This window comes from Labeo rohita, unplaced genomic scaffold, assembly GCF_022985175.1.
Source record: "Labeo rohita strain BAU-BD-2019 unplaced genomic scaffold, IGBB_LRoh.1.0 scaffold_120, whole genome shotgun sequence".
Classification (NCBI taxonomy): Eukaryota; Metazoa; Chordata; class Actinopteri; order Cypriniformes; family Cyprinidae; genus Labeo; species Labeo rohita.
Window position 1 is genome coordinate 17,054 of NW_026127340.1, and position 22,484 is coordinate 39,537.

At 34.1% G+C, this 22,484-nt stretch overlaps 3 gene segments (V, D, J or C); all 3 read left to right on the plus strand.

The window, feature by feature from the left end:
• Window positions 1-177: 177 nt before the first annotated feature.
• Window positions 178-9,192, plus strand: LOC127157796 (T cell receptor alpha variable 18-like). The segment is given in 2 exon segments: window positions 178-321; window positions 8,830-9,192. Coding segments are annotated over 2 exon segments (354 nt in total).
• A 1,839-nt stretch (window positions 9,193-11,031) lies between these two features.
• LOC127157795 (T cell receptor alpha variable 18-like) lies at window positions 11,032-11,651 on the plus strand. The segment is given in 2 exon segments: window positions 11,032-11,105; window positions 11,214-11,651. Coding segments are annotated over 2 exon segments (354 nt in total).
• A 3,364-nt stretch (window positions 11,652-15,015) lies between these two features.
• On the plus strand, window positions 15,016-15,474 carry LOC127157768 (T cell receptor alpha variable 40-like). The segment is given in 2 exon segments: window positions 15,016-15,055; window positions 15,161-15,474. Coding segments are annotated over 2 exon segments (354 nt in total).
• Window positions 15,475-22,484: the final 7,010 nt, after the last annotated feature.

Sequence of the window (22,484 nt, forward strand, 5' to 3'; positions counted from 1 at the left end):
CAAAACACATGAAAAAACCATCACAAAGTCATTAATGTTTGTATTTTTCTTCAAAATCATCTGCCAAATAAATAAATCTATGTTTAATTTCTTGCAGTTGCAAAAGTTTTCCTTTAAGCAAAAACAGAGCAAAAGCATGAGAAACAGCAGACAGTCTCATCACACAGAAAGCAGGAAGTTCCAGTGTGTTTGTGTGTGAAACTGCAGAGACTCACAGTAACACAGATCTACAGCTCAGAGCACAGACAACATTAATACACACCTGATCTGACCTAGTCAACATGGAAAAACAACTGCTTCTCATTTTAATTCTGACTTCAGGTACAATATGACTCTTTTAATACTTACAGTTGCATCCTGACACATCCAAATGGGATAGTTCTGTGTTACGTGACTCTCATTTTGTTTGTTTGTTTTAGGTGTGATGACTGCAGACCAGATTCAGCCAAATCAAGAAACTGGTGTCATAAAAAAGGAAGATGAGACTGTGACCCTCAGCTGCTCATATGATACAAGTGTCAGTTATGTTAGACTTTACTGGTACAGACAGTATCCTAATGGAGAACCTCAGTATTTATTATATAAGGGTGCACGATCAAGTAGTTGGGATGAGAGCTCATCTGATCCTCGCTTTCAGGCGACTACATCACAAAAATCCACAGAACTCACTATTACTGGTGTAACTCTGTCAGATTCAGCTCTCTATTATTGTGCTCTAAGAGCTGGAGCCCAGTGATACAAAGTCTATGTGAAGCCGTACAAAAACTCAAATTCATTTTTCACTTTGATCTCAAACCACATCAAAACCACAATCTAAAATTCACACAACATAGCTATACATGTGGAAACACCTGTTTGTGTGTTATTCATCACTTTTCCAGAATATGTAATGTTAAAAAACATTTGTAAGCATTTTGACACTTGCAGTATCCATCCTCTACAGTCATAACCACGGAAAAATACAACATCTTACAACAACTTTCACACTCAGTCTACATGGAAGGAATTTCCAAACTCAAATCAAAACACATGAAAAAACCATCACAAGTCATTAATGTTTGCATTTTCCTTCCAAATCATCTGCCAAATAAATAAATCTAATAAACACATTTTCACACTATTCAAACCAACAAGGTTTTAAAAGACATCGGAGATACAATATGGCTTGAAAACAAACTTTTCTAACAAAAAAAACGTCAAGCAGGGACAGAGGAGAGCTCCTCGAGGAATCTTCCAAACAGGACTAAATCACCTCCGCAGAAACGCCGCCACGCCACCTCTGACGTCACCGCAACTCCACACACCTGTGTGCGCTCTAACGAGCGCAATTAGGAGAGACAGATGGGAGAGGCAACCATAACAATAACAACAAAAAAAACATATACACAAATCTAAACACAAAAACAATAATAATAATAATAATAATAATAATAAACATTAAATAAACATATCGTAACAAGCAGCATCATCAACAGAGAGCAGGAAGTTCTTGAGTGACTCAGATCCTGAGTAACTGCAGAAACTCAGAGCATCACAATCATCACAACCCAGAGAACAGAAGAACATCAACAGAACTGATCTGACTTAGTAAACATGTATAGACACTTGGTATTGATTTTAATCATGACTTTAGGTAAAATACCCTTTGATGCCAATGCTAAGGAAAACAGAACGATTCAACAGACTTTAACATTTTTAAAAAGTTTTTTTTGTTGTTGTTTTTTTTTTTAAAACATTTTTTAAATGTTTTTAAAATGTAAGCAAATTTGTATGTTTATGTTTGCAGGTGCAATGGCTGCAGACCAGATTGGGCCAAATAAGGATGCAAATGTCATGAGTATAGAAGGACAGCCAGTGAAACTAAGCTGCTCATATGATACAAGCAGCAGTTATGTTAGACTTTATTGGTACAGACAGTATCCTAATACAGAACCTCAGTATTTAATGTGGAAAGAGGCTCGGTCATATACTGGTACTGGGACCCCAGCTGAACCTCGCTTTCAGATGACTACATCACATACATCCACTGAACTTATTATTACTAGTGTAACTCTGTCAGATTCAGCTCTCTATTATTGTGCTCTAAGAGTTGGAGCCCAGTGATACAAAGTCTACGTGAAGTCGTACAAAAACTCAAATTCATTCTTCTCTTTGAAACTGAACCACCTCACAACCACAATCTGTTATACGCACAAACCAATAAATTATGTGGAAACACCTGCATGTAGGTGTGATAAGAAATGATCTTCTGGGTATATAATGTCTAATAAGAGGTGGCAACAAAGAGAAACAATGTACAACAGAAAAAGCCACTTGACACTTATGAACACACAAACTACATAGGATGTAATAACTGCAGGTAATTTCAGCCAGTAGCATCATCATGGTCACACCATAAAGCAATAAATGTGGCCACAAGTGGCAGGATCTCTCACATTCATATTGACAGCTGCAATTTTCAAGAATTAAAAGGTGGCTGCAGAAATCTGATCAAACAAATAATCAAGACACAGATGCACAGCAGCATTTCATAAAGAGCAATATGTTTTTATAGTACCAAAGATCAACTAGCAAATAATCAGTGGAAACACTAACCAGTTTGTGTTTTTAACTGTGACATCAGTTGTATAGTTAATTTCACTTTATTTCCTCAACAGACTGCTAACAACAGACTTTTTTGAAAAGTTTCTGGATAGTACACATCAGATACAATTTTAAAGAATAAGGCTTTATGTCCTCTGTATGTCCACTGCTGTAAATCAAAATGTGTGTTAAATACATAAATTCACCACAAGGGGGCAAAGCCCAAAAGAGCCATCAACAGTGCCATGTGAGGATTTAGACCTACTTGAAGACATGAAATATCATGAGAAGAGCAGCAGAGAGGAAGCAGAAAGCTACAGTAAAGACAGAGAGACACATTCATTAAAACACACATCAAAACATTTATCTCAGCAATGGAAAAACTGATGATTATTATGCTTTTCTTCTCAGCACAGGACTTTGGTAAGAAAGATCATCATTTATACTTAAGTATCTGTTTTAGTTATGTAAATTATAAATGCGTAAATCTATTTTCCAGTGTGCTGGGGGCAAGACAGAGCTGAACAGCTTTTAAGAGAGATGACTGCAAATAAAGGAGATCCAGTTACTCTACACTGCAATTATTCTACCAGTGCTACAAACGCATATCTCTACTGGTACAAACAGCTTCCAAACAGATCACCAAAATTTATGCTGAGTGTATTTTCTGTTGGTGGAGAAAATACTGAGCCTGAATTTAAGGACAGATTTTCCACAACACTGAACAAAACATCAAGAACAGTTCTACTGATGATCAAGAATCTGCATGTGTCTGACTCTGCTGTGTACTACTGTGCTCTGCAGCCCACAGTGACTGAAACACACTCAACACTTGTACAAAAACATGCAATCATCCAAAGCATCCATCATAATCAAACTCCAAACTCCAATAAAATCATGCAAGCTTAAAACATATGAAGATCAGATCTGCAAGGTGTCTTGTATGTCTGCCAGAGTCTTAAAGGAAAGTGTTCTAAATTTGGTTATATAGTGCAAACATGTCAAATACATGTAATTTATCTTATCATTTATTCTGATGAATTGATTCTGACATCAGTTACACTGTTTCTGAATCATGTCAGAATATGGTACAATTGATTTTAAATTCTTCAACTCAGCAAGATCCATTCAATTTCACCACAAGGAGGCATCATTCCTCAAATTCTTATATAAACCTTCTGAAGAATCTGAAACATAAAGAGAAACAGAGACTATAGTAGTAAGAAGAAAAGTAAGAAGTAAGAAGAAAACACTTCTGCTAAGTTCTGATAAAATATTATCCCTTTTCACCTTTAAGTGACAATGGCAAAGTGGGTGATTATTACTCTTTTCTTCACTGCTTATGATTTTGGTAAGAACATTACTTTATAATTTACACTTAATTTATCTGTGTGAGATATTGAAGGTAAGCACATAAATAATGGCTAAATCTGTTTTCCAGTGTGCTGGGGACAAGACAAAGTTGAACAACCTTCAAGACAAATGACTGCAAATGAATCAGCTCAAGTTACTCTAATGTGCAATTACTCTACCAGTTTTACAAATGCATATCTCTTCTGGTACAAACAGCTACCAAACAGATCACCAACATTCATTCTGAGTGAATTTAAAGTTGGTAAAGGAGCTACTGAGGATGAATTTAAAGAGAGATTTTCTGCAACACTGGACTCCACATTAAGAACAGTTCCACTGACTATCAAGAATCTGCATGTGTCTGACTCTGCTGTGTACTACTGTGCTCTGAGGCCCACAGTGACTGAAACACACTCAACACTCATACAAAAACAGTGAAATCTATCAAAAACAGCTCCTGTCATCATAATATATTCATAAACACCACATAAAATCCATAACCATGATCTTCAAGGGAAAGTTCACCAAAAAAAAAAAAAAAAAAAAAAAAAAAGAAAAAGTAAATTCAGCCATTATTAACTCATTATCATGTTCTGCACTACCTTATTTTACTTTTTCTCATGTTTGAAAGTGCTGGTAACATTTGACTTACAACTAATTAATGTCTTCTTTTATATGGACAAAAATGCTGAGACATTTCTCAAAATATCCTTTAGTGTTCTACAGAAGAAACAAAGTCACAAGTAATACAACGATGTGAGAAAAGTAAAAAAAAACTAACAGAAATACACAATATAACAAGCAGAGCATTACATGTTGCATTAAAGAAATTACATAGAGTTTTAGTTATGTATGACAAAACTAATATACTAACTTAATACCTTATTTTATTTTATCTTATTTATTAATATGTACTTCTGCATACAACTAAAACATGGGAGAATACTAAAATGTTATAAAGTTAAAGCAAATTACTCTACAATACTATGAGCCTTAAGTGTTAAAATGAATAACAGAAAATGAATAACAAAACCCTTCAATCAAGCTATCTGTGGTATAGCCAGGCTCCTCCTCCAGCTGTTTCTAAATGTGTTTAGTGTAACTTTAGCAAAGAGAGACTGAAGCAACAAGGGGTTAGAACAGCTCTTCCATATATGTTCATTCAATTTTATTTAATTTAGCACAGCACATTTGCAATATTATGATGATGAAACACTGGAAAAAATATTTAGTGCTGTTAATCTCATATTTCTCAGGTAAGTAGATTCCTTCCATTTTAATTTAAGAATGAATTAATGATTGATTGAATGAATTAAATTGGTAAATGGTTTTCTTAAATTCCAGGGTGTAAATCTGAGGATGATGTCCACCAGATGAGAGTTCAAACAGCAGATGAAGGTGCAGCTGTAATAATCAATTGTTCATATACAACCACTGATCTAATGCCAACTCTCTTCTGGTACCAGCAAAAAGCAAATGGATTCCCAAAGTACATGCTGTCTACTTTTGAAAATAATGACGATGAGTTCAACAAGAGATTTAATGCACATCTAAACAAAACAACAAAATCAGCTCCTCTGACAATCCCAGGATGTGCGTGTGTCTGACTCTGCTGTGTACTACTGTGCTCTGAGGCCCACAGAGACTGAAACACACTCAACACTCATACAAAAACTATGTTAGCATTCACAAGTTTGGAAATATTACCAGGTTTTGTTTTTTAATGTTTGTATTTTAATTGGTGTTATTTTTCTAAATATTATTAATATAATTAAACTTAAAATGTCTTTCTTTTCTCTTGACAAACCATAAATCTGTGTATACAGCTGTAAAGTGTCATCATGACAAATGTTATGTCTGTAATTTTCTAATTTGTATTACAAAACTGGCAAACAAGACATTTCATATTTATAAACATTATTAATTTATTTAAACATTATAAAAAAATTTAAATTGAAAAAAACTTCCTAAAGTTTGGATCAAAAGCATTGCAGCCTCCAAAACACCACACATTCTCCTTGGAAGAATCTCAAAGATACTATTCTGTTTTTGCAGAAATCTGAAAACAACATGTGTATTTTCTGACTGTTTTTCTGATTATATTTGTAAGTTACAGTTTTAAGTTACTTTGGAAAAAATGTTTTTGGAAATGCATAAGTTCACCACAGGGAGGCAGCATCCCTCAAGGTGTCTTTAAGAAGACATGTGCCTACAGACCTGAAGACTTGACATATCAAGAGAAGAGCAAAACAGAGGAAACCAAGAGCTACAGTCACATCAGACAGAGAGACACAATCATAAGAATAAACATTCAAATATTTATCTCTTTATTTCAACAATGGAAAAATGGGTGATTATTACACTTTTCTTCACAGCACAGGACTTTGGTAAGAAAGTTAATCTTTTACAATTTATTTTTGTTTTATGTTTATATGCGATATTACTCAATATATGTAAATCATAAATAGTTTAATCTATTTTCCAGTGTGCTGGGGGCAAGACAGAGTTGAACAGCCTTTAAGAGAAAGAACTGCAAGTGAAGCAGATCAAATAATTTTAATGTGCAATTACACTACCAAAGCTGCAAGTGCAGATCCTTATCTCTTCTGGTACAAACAACAATCAAACAATTCACCAACATTCATTCTGAATAAATATCCATATAGTGAAGGAACTACTGAGCCTGATTTTAAGAAGAGATTTTCTGCAACACTGGATACAACATCAAGAACAGTTCCACTGAATAACAATGAATATACTCCCACGACTCCTATATCTCTTCCAATCCTTGCCAGTTGAGGTTCCATTAAAACAATTTAGAGAATGGGATAAGCTGATTTCAAGATTTATTTGGGCGGGTAGAAGACCAAGAATTAAATTTAAAACATTGCAACTAACTAAAGAGAAAGGGGGGAGAGCATTCCCTTGTTTATTTGATTATTATAAAGCGGCCCAGCTAAGACCCTTGACATATTGTTGCAATTTAAAATATGTTGCAAAATGGAAGGATCTGGAAACCTCACAGATACCTGTACCATTGCAAGCATTACTGGGCTGTAAGGCTCTCTTTAAACACTTCAAAAATACCCTAAATCAGTGGACTAGAGTCCCCTTTAGAATTTGGTTTAAAGAATGTAAATCTCCGCTTCTGGAAAGACAATCCAGATTACTGAGATGGGTAGCTTTTGACCCTGACTTTAAACCAGCGAAGATTGACATGAGGTTTCAAGCTTGGTATAGGATGGGCATTACTACATACAGCTCAATCTCTTCAATGGGAGAACTAGAAAGTTTTCAGAAAATTTCGGAAACATACGGTCTAGAAAAATTATTACCTATTTTAATAATATGATAAGATGTTTGGAGAAACATGAATCCAATATAATTGATATATTCATTAATATTTATAAACATAAAGACAACAAAAATATGATATCAAGGTTATACACGTCAATTCAATCCACTAATGAACATTCAACAAATGAGATTAGATTAAAATGGGAGAGAGAAGCATCCCAAACTATCTCAGAGGAAGAATGGGCGAATATCTGTTCTGCTCAGGCTACATCTACCAGTTCTGGAATGTGGCGGGATTTCTGTTGGAGAAATTTTATTAGATATTTCATAACTCCCAAATTAAAACTTAGACATACTGGTGGGCAAGCTGAGGGGTTGTGTTGGAGGAAATGTGGGGAACCATTGGCAGACCACTTCCATATATTTTGGGGCTGCCCAACCATCCAACCATATTGGCAAGAAGTAAATCAAGTGATGTATAATATATCTGGTGATGAAATAGCTTATAATTTCTCTACAATTTACTTGGGTAATTTGCCATCAAGTCTACTGGTGGAAGATAAATATTTATTAAAGACACTTTTGGCTGCCAATAAGAAAGCCATTACACGAAAATGGCTACAGACTGAACCCCCTACAAAATCGGAGTGGCTCAAAATAGTTAACAATATCCAAAATATGGAGAGGATAACACTATCTTTACAACTTCGAATGGACAAATATTTTCAATACTGGGATAAATGGATTGTGTATATGTCTTCTTGCTCTGTATGCTGATGGCTAAGTATGTCTTTATATGTAAAGTTGTAAAGGTGACCAGTCAAATGTTCTGATATTGCTCTTTTTTTCTGTTCTTTTTCATTTTGCTCTTTTTTTTCTTTTACTTTCAATCCTTAAAAAATAATAAAAATAAAGTATATATAAAAAAAAAAAAAGAATCTGCGTGTGTCTGACTCTGCTGTTTATTACTGTGCTCTGCAGCCCACAGTGACTGAAACACACTCAACACTCATACAAAAACACAAAATAAATAAAAACTCCAACTTTGCCAACAGTATAAGCCAAGTAAATATATTAGAAAAACTTCTAATTTATAAAGTTGTCAAGTCAGAATCATATCAGTAATAAACAATAAAGAGCTATTTGTGGGGAACCAAAGAATCAAGTCATTTAGAGGTTCAAGTGAAGTTCTACTCAAGAAGAGCAGATCTATAGTATTTCCATTATGTTTTGTGCAGTACTATGACCCAGAATTTGTAACCAGTCCAAAAGAACCTGATCATATACTTTATGGTTTCTTTTTTTCTCTTGTGCTTGTGTTCACAGCCTCCAACCAATCACCTGCTGGTCTGAAACCAAAGTCTGAAGACACACCTCTTCTGTGAGAACTGAACTAATTCATTAGCATTGGAGCACAGAGAACATTAATAAACTGATCTCACCTAGTAAACATGGTAAAATGCCTGTTTCTGATTTTAATTCTGACTCCAGGTATAGTATGACTTATTTTATTCATAATAGTCATGTAAAGTAAAACAGTGTAAGAAATAATTTTGTGCAGCTTGACTCAGTAATTGTCTTATTTCTTTGTTTTAGGTGTGATGACTGCAGACCAGATTAGGCCGAATAAAGAAACTAGTGTCATGAAGGAAGATGAGACTGTGACCCTCAGCTGCACATATGAAACAAGCATCAGAGGAGTTAGACTTTACTGGTACAGACAGTATCTTAATAAAGAACCTCAGTATTTAATGTGGAAAGAGGCTCGGGCATGGAGTAGAACTGGGAACCCAGCTGATCGTCGCTTTCAGATGACTACATCAGAAACATCCAGTGAACTCACTATTACTGGTGTAACTCTGTCAGATTCAGCTCTCTATTATTGTGCTCTAAGAGTAGCAGCCCAGTGATACAAAGTCTATGTGAAGCCGTACAAAAACTCAAATTCATTTTTTTCTTTGATCTCAAGCCACATCAAACCCACAATCTATAATTCACACAATAAAATTATACTTGTGGAAACACCTGTGTGTGGTTGTTATTAATGTGTGCAAAACATGCAAAATAAATTGTAAATAATTGTGGACATACAGAGGAGATAAAAATTAGAGAACAACCTATAATTTCCTAAATTTCAAAGTCACTGCTTTGTCCTGTTTGAGGTTATCCGAACAGGAGTAGAAGGGCAGTTTTACGTATCTGTGATTTCTCGAATATTGCAGGTTTACAATGACACTAGTTCATTAAAGATCCCCCAAAAACGCTGGTTGTTCACGTAAGACAAATGCACGAGAAGACAGGATAATGTGGAGACGCTTCAACGGGGAATCGGTTCAACAAATACACTAACTTTATATCTTATTTTTTTATTTGTGTTATTCATAAGCACTTTTGAATACAACAAAAAAAATGAGAGAATACTAAAATGTCATTCTTTTCTTTCAAAATTTTTAAATTTAAATAAAAAAAACACCACACATTCTCCTCTGGAAGAATGTCTACAAAGCATTGCAGCCTTCTTCTCCTCTGGAAGAATGTCTACAAGGTTTTTGCAGAAATCTGATAACATTATGTGTATTGTGTTACTGCTTTGGTATCTGATTATATTTCTTCTGATTGTATTTCACATTTTTAAGTTACTTTGGAGAAAAATGTTGTTTGGAAATGCATAAGTTCACCACAGGGAGGCAGCATCCCTCAAGGTGTCTTTAAGAAGACATGCGCCTACAGACCTGAAGACTTGACATATCAAGAGAAGAGCAACACAGAGGAAACCAAGAGCTATAGTCACATCAGACTGAAAGACACAATCATAAGAATACACATTAAAATATTAATCTCTATCTCAACAATGGAAAAATGGGTGATTATTACACTATTCTTCACAGCACAAGACTTTGGTAAGAAAGCTAATCTTTTACCATCTTTTTGTTTTGTTTATATGCGAGTTACTCAATATATGTAAATCATAAATATTTAAATCTATTTTCCAGTGTGCTGGGGGCAAGACAGAGTTGAACAGCCTTCAGGAGAAATGACTGCAAATGAAGCAGATCAAATAATTTTAATGTGCAATTACACTACCAAAGCTGCAAGTACAGATACTTACCTCTTCTGGTACAAACAACAATCAAACAAATCACCGACATTAATTCTGAATAAATCTCCATTTAGTGAAGGAACTGAGTCTGATTTTAAGAAGAGATTTTCTGCAACACTGGATACAACATCAAAAACAGTTCCACTGACGATCCAGGATGTGCGTGTGTCTGACTCTGCTGTTTACTACTGTGCTCTGAGGCCCACAGTGACTGAAACACACTCAATACCCTTACAAAAAACATACAGAATGAATAAAAACTCTGCAGCTTTGCCAACATAACACTACAAACCAAGCAGAAACATAATAAAAGGTTAACATAATTTCTAAGTTATCAAGTCAAAACCTTATCAGTAAGAAACAATAAAGTGCTCTTTGTTGGGAAGCAAAGAATGAAGCCATTTAGAAGTTCAAGATAAACTTGAAGATGAGACTCATGAAGTTGTGAAGTTCTACTCAAGAAGAGCAGATCTATAGTATTTCCATTGTGTTTTGTGCTGTACTATGATGCAGAATGTGTAACCAGTCCAAAAACTGATCACATACTTTATGATTTGTTTTTTCTCTTGTTCTTATGCTCAACCATCACCCCCAACCAATCACCTGCATATGAAACCACCAAAGTTTACAAAAAAAAAAAAGTTTGAAGACACACCTCTTCTGTGAGGACTGAACTAATACATTACAACTGAAGCACAGAGAACATTAATACACTGATCTCACCTAGTAAACATGGTAAAATGCCTGTTTCTGATTTTAATTCTGACTCCAGGTACAGTATGACTACCGTTATTCATTGTAGTCATATACAGTAGAAAAATGGAACAGGAAATAATTTTGTGCAGCTTGACTCAGTAATTGTCTTATTTCTTTGTTTTAGGTGTGATGACTGCAGACCAGATTACGCCGAATAAAGAAACTAGTGTCATGAAGGAAGATGAGACTGTGACCCTCAGCTGCACATATGATACAAGCAGCAGAAGAGTTAGACTTTACTGGTACAGACAGTATCCTAATGGAGAACCTCAGTATTTAATGTGGAAAGAGGCTCGGGCATGGAGTAGCACTGGGACCCCAGCTGAACCTCGCTTTCAGGCGACTACATCAGAAACATCCACTGAACTCAGTATTACTGGTGTAACTCTGTCAGATTCAGCTCTCTATTATTGTGCTCTAAGAGTTGGAGCCCAGTGATACAAAGTCTATGTGAAGCCGTACAAAAACTCAAATTCATTTTTCACTTTGATCTCAAGCCACATCAAACCCACAATCTATAATTCACACAATATAATTAAACTTGTGGAAACACCTGTGGGTGGTTAGTGATGCAGCTTACTTTACCTTACAAAGGGAAAAGAAAAAAAAAGTGAAAGATCAAAATAACATTTTGTGGATTGCTATTAATATGCAAAAAATTGCAAAAGCAATTGTAATAGCTGTGGACATACAGTGGAGATCAAAATTAAAGAACAACCTATAATTTCCTACATTTCAAGGTCACTGCTTTGTCCTATGTGAAGTTCTCCTAACATGAGTAGAAGGGCAGTTTTGAGTATCTGTGATTTCTCAAATATTGCAGGTTTACAATGACACTAATTCATTAAAGATCCCCCAAAAAGGCTGGTCATTCATGCAAGACAAATGCATGAGAAGACAGGATCATGTAGAGACACTCAATGGGAATCTGTTCAACACTGCAGCTGGAATTGCTTTCCAGTTTAGTGCTGAACAGGGTAAGTATCTGTCTTGGCATGTTCTCGAGAGAAGTCAGACTGAAAACACAATCTGCAGTGATCAAGCCTCTCATCAGCAGTAAGAATCAAAAGGCTAAGCTCACCTTTGCTGAGGAGCATGTTGTGTTGAGAGAGGAGAACTGGTCCAATGTTTACTTTAGTAGTGAGAGCAAGTTTAATTTATTTAGGTCTGATGGGAAACATTTCATTCTGCGTCAAACTGAGAAAAGACTGAATTACAAGTGCGTAAAGAAGTCAGTGAAATGTGGAGGAGGAAGTGTCATGGTTTGGGGATGTTTTGTGCAGCAGGAGTTGGGCCTCTTATACAGTACAGATACATGTCAGGGTGAATGCAAATGTTTATTAGAACCACCTTCAGCAACATGCAGTTCCTTCCCTGCAAGCATCCTTCACTCCCAATCAGCCTGCAATTTTCATGCAACACAATGCATGTCACAGTGCAAAACAGGTAAAGCAGTTCCTTGAAGCTAAGAACATTGAAATAATGAAATGGCCAGGCCAGAGTGCTCATCTAAACCTGACTGAAAATCTTTGGAAAATCCTTGTCGACAAAGTTATGGCTAAAAAACCCACTACAGTTAATGTACTATGGAAGAGAGTGGAAGAACAGTGGACCAAGATCCTGAATTACAATACATCACAATCATGTAGATTTGACTAAACATCACATTATCATTTAATATTTTCTCTGCAAGATATCTTGCATGATGTCTACCTGAGTCTCTTAAAAGAAAGTGTTTCACTCAAAGTCAAATATATAGTGCAAACAAATAAATAAATTTTTTTTTAATTTATTCTGATGAACTGATTCTGACATCAGTTACACTGTTTGTGAATTATGTCATAACATGGTACCATTGAATTTAAATAGTCCAGATCACCAAAATCTATTCAAACTCACCACAAGGAGGCATCATTCCACAAATTCCTACAGTATATAAGGCAGAACCTCATGAAGAATCTGAAACAAAGAGAAACAGACTATACAGTGAGAAGAGAACACTTCCGAAAAGTTCTGATAAAATATTGTCCTTTTCACCTTTAAGACAATGGCAAAGTGGGTGATTATTACTCTTTTCTTCACAGCTCATGATTTTGGTAAGAATATTATTTATCATTTACACTTTACTACTGTATCTGTGTGAGATACTTAATGTAAGCACATGAAAAATGGCTAAATCTATTTTCCAGTGTGCTGGGGACAAGACAAAGTTGAACAACCTTCAAGACAAATGACTGCAAATGAAACTGCTCAAGTTACTATACTGTGCAATTACTCTACCAGTTATCCTACAGCATACCTCTTCTGGTACAAACAGCTACCAAACAGATCACCAATATTCATTCTGAGTGAATTTACAGTTGGTGAAGGAACTACTGAGGATGCATTTAAAGACAGATTTTCTGCAACACTGGACTCCACATCAAGAACAGTTCCACTGATGATCAAGGATCTGCGTGTCTGACTCTGCAGCCCACAGTGACAGAAACACACTCAACATCCATACAAAAACACTGTGAGCATTCACAACTTGGGATCATTATATAAGTTTAAAACACCATAAAATCCATAACCATGATCTTAAAGGGACAGTTTTCAAACAAAAATATAAAAACTTAAAATGCCTTTCTATTTTCTTGAAAAAACATAAATTTGTTTCTGCAGAACACAAAATAAAGTACTTTGAAAAATATTGGTAACCAGAGATTGACTTCCAACCAAGGAATGACTTCCACTGTAAACACTAAGAATTTCTCAAAATATCATTTCATGTTCTAAAGAAAAACATTAGTCACAAGTCATACAACAATGTGGGGGTCAAGAGATGATGACAAATTATACACTTATTATTATTTAAAAAGTAATTAACAGAAATAGACAATATATCAAGCAACAACAAGTATTTCATGTTGCATTAAAGAAATTGCATAGGGTTTGTTTAGAGATATGGAAAATGACAAAACTAATATACTAACTTTATACCTTATTTTTTTTATTTGTGTTATTCATAAGCACTTTTGAATACAACAAAAAAATAAGAGAATAATAAAATGTCATATTCTTTCAAAGTTAAAGTGAATTACTCAACAATACTATGAGCTTTAAGTGTCAAAATGAATAACAAACCTTTGGTCAGGCTATAATGTTTTACTGTGTATTATTTCTTTGCTTATATAGGTATTACTCAGATTTAAAAGATTAATAGTTAAATCTATTTCCAGTGTGCTTTTGGGCAAGACAGAGTGTAACTTTTGCAAAGAGAGACTGAAGCAGCAAGGAGTTAGAACAGCTCTTCCATACGTGTTCATTCCATTTTATTTAATTTAGCACAGCACATTTACAATATCATGATGATGAAACACTGGAAAAAATATTTAGTGTTGTTTATCTCGTATTTCTCAGGTAAGTAGATTCCTTCTATTTTACTTGAGAATGAATTAGTGATTGAATTAAATTGGTAAATGGTTTTCTAAATTCCAGGGTGTAAATCTGAGGATGCATACAAAAACACAAAATAAATAAAAACTCCAACTTTGCCAACACAACACTATAAACAATTACAAACACTGAATGTTTAAGTATCAAGTCAGAATCCTGTCATTTAGAAGTTCAAGATGAACCTGGAGTTGTAAGTTGTGAAGTTCTACTCAAGAAGAGCAGATCTACAGCATTTCCATTGTGTTTTGTGCAGTACTATGATGCAGAATGTGTAACCAGTCCAAAAGAACCTGATCACATACGTTCTGATTTCCTTTTTCTCTTCTGCTTGTGTTCACAACTGTCACCTCCGACCAATCACCTGCTTCTGAAACCAAAGTCAAAGTTTAAAAAAAAAAGTTTGAAGACACACCTCTTCTGTGAGGACTGAACTAATACATTACAATTGGAGCACAGAGAACATTAATACACTGATCTCACCTATAAACATGGTAAAATACCTGTTTCTGATTTTAATTCTGACTCCAGGTACAGTATGACTTCCTATATTCATTATAGTCATGTAAAGTAAAACAGTGTAAAAAATAATTTTATGCAGCTTGACTCAGTAATTGTCTTATTTCTTTGTTTTAGGTGTGATGACTGCAGACCAGATTAGGCCGAATAAAGAAACTAGTGTCATGAAGGAAGATGAGACTGTGACCCTCAGCTGCACATATGATACAAGCAGCAGAGGAGTTACTCTTTACTGGTACAGACAGTATCCTAATAAAGAACCTCAGTATTTAATGTGGAAAGATGCTCGGGGATGGAGAAATACTGGGACCCCAGCTGAACCTCGCTTTCAGGCGACTACATCAGAAACATCCACTGAACTTATTATTAATGGTGTAAAACTGTCAGATTCAGCTCTCTATTATTGTGCTCTAAAAGGTGGAGCCCAGTGATACAAAGTCTATGTGAAGCCGTACAAAAACTCAAATTTATTTTTCAGTTTGATCTCAAACCACATCAAACCCACAATCTATAATTCACACAATATAATTAAACTTGTGGAAACACCTGTGTGTGGTTAGTGATGCAGCTTAGTTCAAATTATAAAGGGAAAATAAGGAAAAAGTGACAGATCAAAATAACATTTTGTGGACTGCTATTATTATGCAAAGCATTTGCAAAACCAATCATTATAGGTGTGGACATGCATTTAAAATACATTTTAAAAACTGACTTGTAATGCTGGCGGAATTAAAATATTTAATATTATTATATATGTAATATAGAAGTAGAGAATAACATTAAATCTCTCTCTCTCACAGTTTCTTCTAATATACCCAAATACAAAAACAATGTCAAGTTATAACAATGTCTAGAACTACATTAATTCATCAAATTGAAATAAGGGGAGGTCAGTGCTTCAACAAATGTAGGGGACTAATAAAACCAACATTAAAAAGATGTTGAAACGCACCCAGAATCCTTAAGGAGGAGAAGACAGTCGCACGGTGTATGTTTAGATACTGTGCAGTCAGACTCCTCCTGCAGGTCTTTGCATAATTGACAGTGTTACAACAACTTTATCAGAGAGAGGCTGAAACAAGAGTCTACCGTAAATTTAAACAACTCAATTTTATCTAAATGCTTATTTAAACAATTATTATGATGGCAAACTGGCAAATAATTGTAGTCTTCTTTATCACATACTTTTTCTGGGGTAAGTAAGATTTTGTAAGGAATGTATTATTCTGTGATATTCTTCTAATATAAAAATGAGATCCTCATCATGATGTTTTGCATTACATTTCAGGATGTGATTCTCTGGACACTGTTGACCAAAACACAACAGTTCAAACTGCTGTCGAAGGATCAGCTGTAACAATCAGCTGTCAATATGAAACCACTAATATTTTGCCAGTTCTCTACTGGTACCAGCAAAAAGCAAATGGATTTCCAGAATTCATGCTGGACAAATTTGATACTTAGATCATCCATTTCAAGGAAAGATTTAGTGGCAATCTCAACGCAATTTCAAAATCATTTCCACTGACAATCAAGGATGTGCGTGTGTCTGACAGTGACTAAAATACACTCAGCACTCAAACAAAAACATTGTGTGAGCATCTGAGTAGTGTTGTTCAACCTCTGATGTGATGCGATTACTGCTTCTGCTGTTATGAAGCCTGTGTAAAAACCTAAATATTTATTACAGTTCAAGTTGTTATTGCCTAAAACGATTACCTACAAATGCTAGAAAACTGCTTTGCCAAGTGTTACTCATATACTGGAATATATTCTTAGCTCTATTATAGCCTATAAAAAAAACATGTAAATGTAAAATGGCAAAATCAAATTCTGTACTTTTAAAAACTTTTCTTTAAATCATATCAGGTGTATTTTAATTCAGCAGTGACTCTACTGAACCTTCAAAAAGCATTAAAAAGACTACTACAACAACAACTGTGTTTTCAGATACTGTGTAATCTGATTTACACAGAACTTTTTGCAATTGTTTTTTTTTTTTTTTTTTCCACAATTTTTTACAACGTTGGATGCTGTCTCAAATAGGACACAGATGGTAAAAATATTTTTAGCCTGAAGGTGGTGATATCTACATACACAGTACATGACACCATCTTAAATATGCTGTTGTAAGCCTGATTGTAAAGAAAAAAAAAAAAAAAAAAGGCTGGTCTATCTGATAAATGTCACCTTACATCTGATTTATTCAGTTAGTTACACTGTTTGTAAATTACATCACAACATAATCTTGCATTTTGTGGACTGTTATTAATAAGCAAAACATGCATAACCAATTCTATAGATGGACAAAATAAATAAAAATAAAAAATTCCCTCAAATTCTTAAAGAAGGTTGCTTCAAGGTGGCTCTGGATCAGGAGAGGAGAGTCATGGGTGGGGTAGTGCTAACATTTAAATGTTGTTAAAATTCACCCAGAATCCTTCTGGAGGAGGACAGTTACACTGTGTATTTTCAGATACTGTGCCTAAAAAGATTACCAAAACACACTCAACACTCATACTTAAATCCTGTGTGAGCATCTAAATAGTGTTCTTCAACTTCAGATCCATCACAAGCAATTAAACTAAAATATTTTAAGATAAAAAAGTCATACACCCAATTCAGATTTGTAATAGAGGCTGTGTTCAGAGGAATGTATCATCCCTCAAATTCTTATATAAGGTTGAGCCTTGAGAAGAATCTAAAACTACAACAAAATGTTGTTTAACTGATATTAAAAATATGTGACCCTGGACCACAAAACCAGTCTTAAGTAGCATGGGTATACTACTTGCACAGTAAAAAAAAAAAATTCCATCACACTCAACTTAAAAACTTAAGTTAAATCAACTTAAAAGTACAAGTAATTTCAACTCATGTTAAATCAACTTAAAACTGCAAGTTTTTAACTCACTTTATTGTACTGAATTGAAAATGACTTGTAGTTGTAAGTTCATTTAACTTAAAAATTTAAGGTAGCTGCTAAACATAGTGAAAACTTTTTACTGTGCAATAGCCAAAAATACATTGTATGGTTCAAAATTCTAGATTTTTTTTTATGCCAAAAAACATTTGGATATTAAGTAAAGATCATGTTCCATAAGGATATTTTGTAAATTTTACCTTAAATGTATCAAAACTTAATTTGATTAGTAATATGCATTTTTCTATTGCAGATTTTCAAATAGTTGTATCTTGGCCAAATATTGTCCAATGCTAACAAACCATACATCAATGGAAAAATTATTAATTTGGTTTTTTTTTTTAGTACCTTTATGACTGGTTTTGTGGTCCTGATGAGATGTATTTATATGTAATATCATTTTACACAAATGTCACATTATGCATAGTCTGTCAACAGCCATTTCACTTTATGGTTTATATAATTAAATAATCACAAATGATTCCAAAGTTTATAAATGAACTGAGGTGTTTCATACATTAAAATCACCACCAGGGGGAAGCATGTCTTAATTTCTTGTGTGAGACTGTTCAGTTGCTAAAAACATCAAGAGAAGCTACAAAGGACAGTGAGATCTGCTATAAGGAGAGACTCACATCAGTCGTCTGACTCTCACTCTTTTCAACTCAGAGCAACAATGACAAAATGGCTGATTATTACTCTTTTATTTACAACAAATGCTTTTGGTAAGAAGCAGTCTTTCATCACTTAAACTTGAGTTACTTAATATCGAGTTGCTTAAAATCTGATTGTTCATTTATATCCCATCTTTTTCAGTGTGCTGGGGACAGGACAGTGTTGATCAGCCTTTAAGAGAAAAGACTTCTGCTGAAGGAAATCAAGTGACTTTATTGTGTAATTACACCCTCATGAGCTCTGCAAATGCTTATCTCTACTGGTACAAACAACTACCAAACAGATCACCAACATTCATTCTGAGTGACTTTTCCATTGGGAAGGGAACTACAGAACCTGAATTTGAGGACAGATTTCATGCAAAACTGGACACCACATTAGGAACAGTTCCACTGACAATCAAGGATGTGCGTGTGTCTGACTCTGCTGTGTACTACTGTGTTCTGCAGCCCACAGTGACTGAAACACATTCAACACTCATACAAAAACACAACTCTGTGACATTGATGAAAAATGCATAACTATAATAATCAATATACAATCTTTTATTGGTACAACTTTTTGATTTTTTTGCTGTGTCTTTAAGAATTAGTTCAGTTCTACAAAAGACTAGGGCTGTCAAATGATTAATCGTGATTAATTGCATACAAAACAAAAGTTTGAGTGTGCCTATATATTTTGTGTACTGTGTGTAATTATATATACATTAATTTGTGTGAGAAATTAATGTTATGTAAAAATTGTTTTTATTTACATATAAAAAATTATATAAAAATTATAATAAAAATACTTAAAAAAAATTTATATATTTATATATATATATATATATATATATATATATATATATATATTATATATATATATATATATATATACATACACACACACACACACACACACACACACACAACTAATAGTACACACATTATTAAAACACAAAATATAATTTTGTTTGTGATTAATCATGATTAATCATTTGACAGCCCTGGAAAAGACTGATAAGGACTGAAAAGGCGCTAAAATGCATCCAGAATTTATCAGGAGGAGGAGACAGTCACACAGTGTATGTTCAAATCCTGTGCAGTCACACTCTTCCTGCAGGTCTTTGCATGTGACAGTGTTACAACAACTTTATCAGAGAAAGGCTGAAACAAGAGTCCACTGTAGACTTTAACAAGTTCATTTTACCTAGATTATTATTTTAACATTTATTTTAATGGCAAATTGGCAAAGAATTGTAGTCTTCTTTATCACAAACTATTTCTGGGGTAAGTCAGATTCTGTAAGGAATTTATTACTCTCTAATATTCTTCTAATATGGATATGTGATCCTCATTAGTGATGTTTTGAAATACATTACAGGTTGTGATTCTCTGGAAAGTGTTGTACAAAATACACCTGTTCAAACTGCTGTTGAAGGAACAAATGTAACAATCAGCTGTCAATATGAAAGCAGTGATCCATCGCCAGATCTCTTCTGGTACCAGCAAAAAGTAAATGGATTTCCAGAATACATGCTGAACAGATTCGGAACAAATGACAAGCAGTTCAAGGATAGATTTAGCAGCAATCTCGACACAACTTCAAAATCATTTCCACTGACAATCAAGGATGTGCGCGTGTCTGACTCTGCTGTGTACTACTGTGCTCTGAGGCCCACAGTGACTGAAACACACTCAACACTCATACGAAAACCCTGTGTGAGCATCAAAGTTTTGATGCTGAACCACTGCTATAAAGCTTCTGTCATCCTAAATCACACTTAAGTAGTTTCTTATTGCAAGACGGCCTACACATTTGCCACAAATGCTTCTCCTACAGTTGCACTTCTCAAATTTAACCTTCTTTCATAAAGATAAGCATCATAAAACAGTCATAAAATTTTAATGATATGTTTTAAGTGTAACAGTAATATCACATTGTATATTGTATATTGTACACTGAGCTGAATTTGAGTTAATTCTTTAAAACTCTGAATTAAAAAAAAAAAAAATTAGGATGTTCACACAAGTTAAACTGAAATATATTGTTACTCATTAAATTTACATTATAAAATTGGTTATGAGAAAATAATTAAACTGTGTTATATGTAATATGAATTATATGTTTATTTATAATTTTGGTAACAAACTGTATAGTTTATTTTTTTGCAAAATACAGTAAATGGAATATGTCATGTTCCCATCTCTAATATCTGACTGTATTACATTCAGCCCCAAGTGCTGATTGTACATAGAAATTAATTATTTTAATAAGACTTGATTAATAAAACTTTGATATGTTCCATGGACCACAAAACCAGTCATAAAGGTCAAACATCATCTGAAAGCTGAATGAATAAGCTTTCCATTGATGATGGTTTGCTATGATAGAACAATATTTGTCAGAGATACAGCTATTTGAAAATCTGGAATCTGAGGGTACAAAAAAATTTAAAAATTTAGAAAATCACCTTTAAAATTGTCCAAATAAAGTACATAACATTGCATATTACTAATAAAAAATAAGTTTTGATGTATTTAAGCAGGAAATGTACAAAATATCTTCATGGAACATGATCTTTACTTAATATCTTAATGATTTTTGGCATAAAACAAAAATCAATAATTTTGACCCATACAATGTATTTTTGGCTATTACTACAAATATACCCCAGCGACTTAAGACTGGTTTTGTGGTCCAGGGTCACATATGTGAAATCATGTGAACTATTTGTCAATATGCTTACCAAATAAATAAATAAATAAATACATAGTAAATGCTTGCACAGTGTAAGTTAATATGAGAAATGGCTTTAGCAATACACAAAAGAAACCAGGAGAGGGTGATATTTATTTTATATCTACATTGTTAACTATGTTCATCTGACAGTGCACTGAGCTCCTCCTTATTATCACTAACAACACCAAGGCTTTGAATGCCAGACTCACAGTTTCAGGATTGAATCATACTGCTTGGATCTTGCTCTATCAAACAATGAAACTATGGTTAGAAGTGTTGGTTTTTGCATTAGTTATTCCTGGTATGTAAAGTTAATTTCTTTTGTATTTATTTATTTAATAATGATTTAATTTAATTTGTTTATATTTATTTATAGTATCATTTGCAACAAGATTATCATGTATTTCCAGAATGTAGACCAGAGGATACAGTTGATCAGCCATATATACATGTGACTGAAGCTGAAGGAGGATCAGTCATATTACAATGCAAATATACTGCAACTACAACACCAGATCTCTTTTGGTACATCCGAAAAGCCAAAGACATTCCTAAATACATGCTGAGGAAAAACAAATACGGAGGAGATCAGGTCACTGAGTTCCAGGAGAGATTTCACTCTGAAGTGTCATCAGATTCAGCTCCACTGACAATCAAGAATCTGCGTGTGTCTGACTCTGCTGTGTACTACTGTGCTCTGCAGCCCACAGTGACTAAAACACACCCAACTCTTACACAAAAACCTTAATAAGTGCTGATCTCCCATTTTTGTAATACAATCCTCCATTTTTCTTCATGCATTGTCACACGTGTATATGTAAAAAGCTTTATTATGATATTAATATTTTCAGTACACCAGTGTAATTAATGTTAAAACAGAATAATGTTAAATGACAGTCAAGATCAAAAACAAAGCCTGCTGTGTTCTGGCAGAAAATGGGGCAGGTCTTGATATCACAATCCACACCCACATTATTAATATAAAGCAAATCAGTTCTTCAGTGCATTCATTAACATTTGATTAGATGGAGTGTCCACTTTTAAAAACAGAATGGAGAAATATTTATTGATCCTAATAATCATACCAGGTAAAACACACTTTTAGCAGTTCTTAAACAGTAG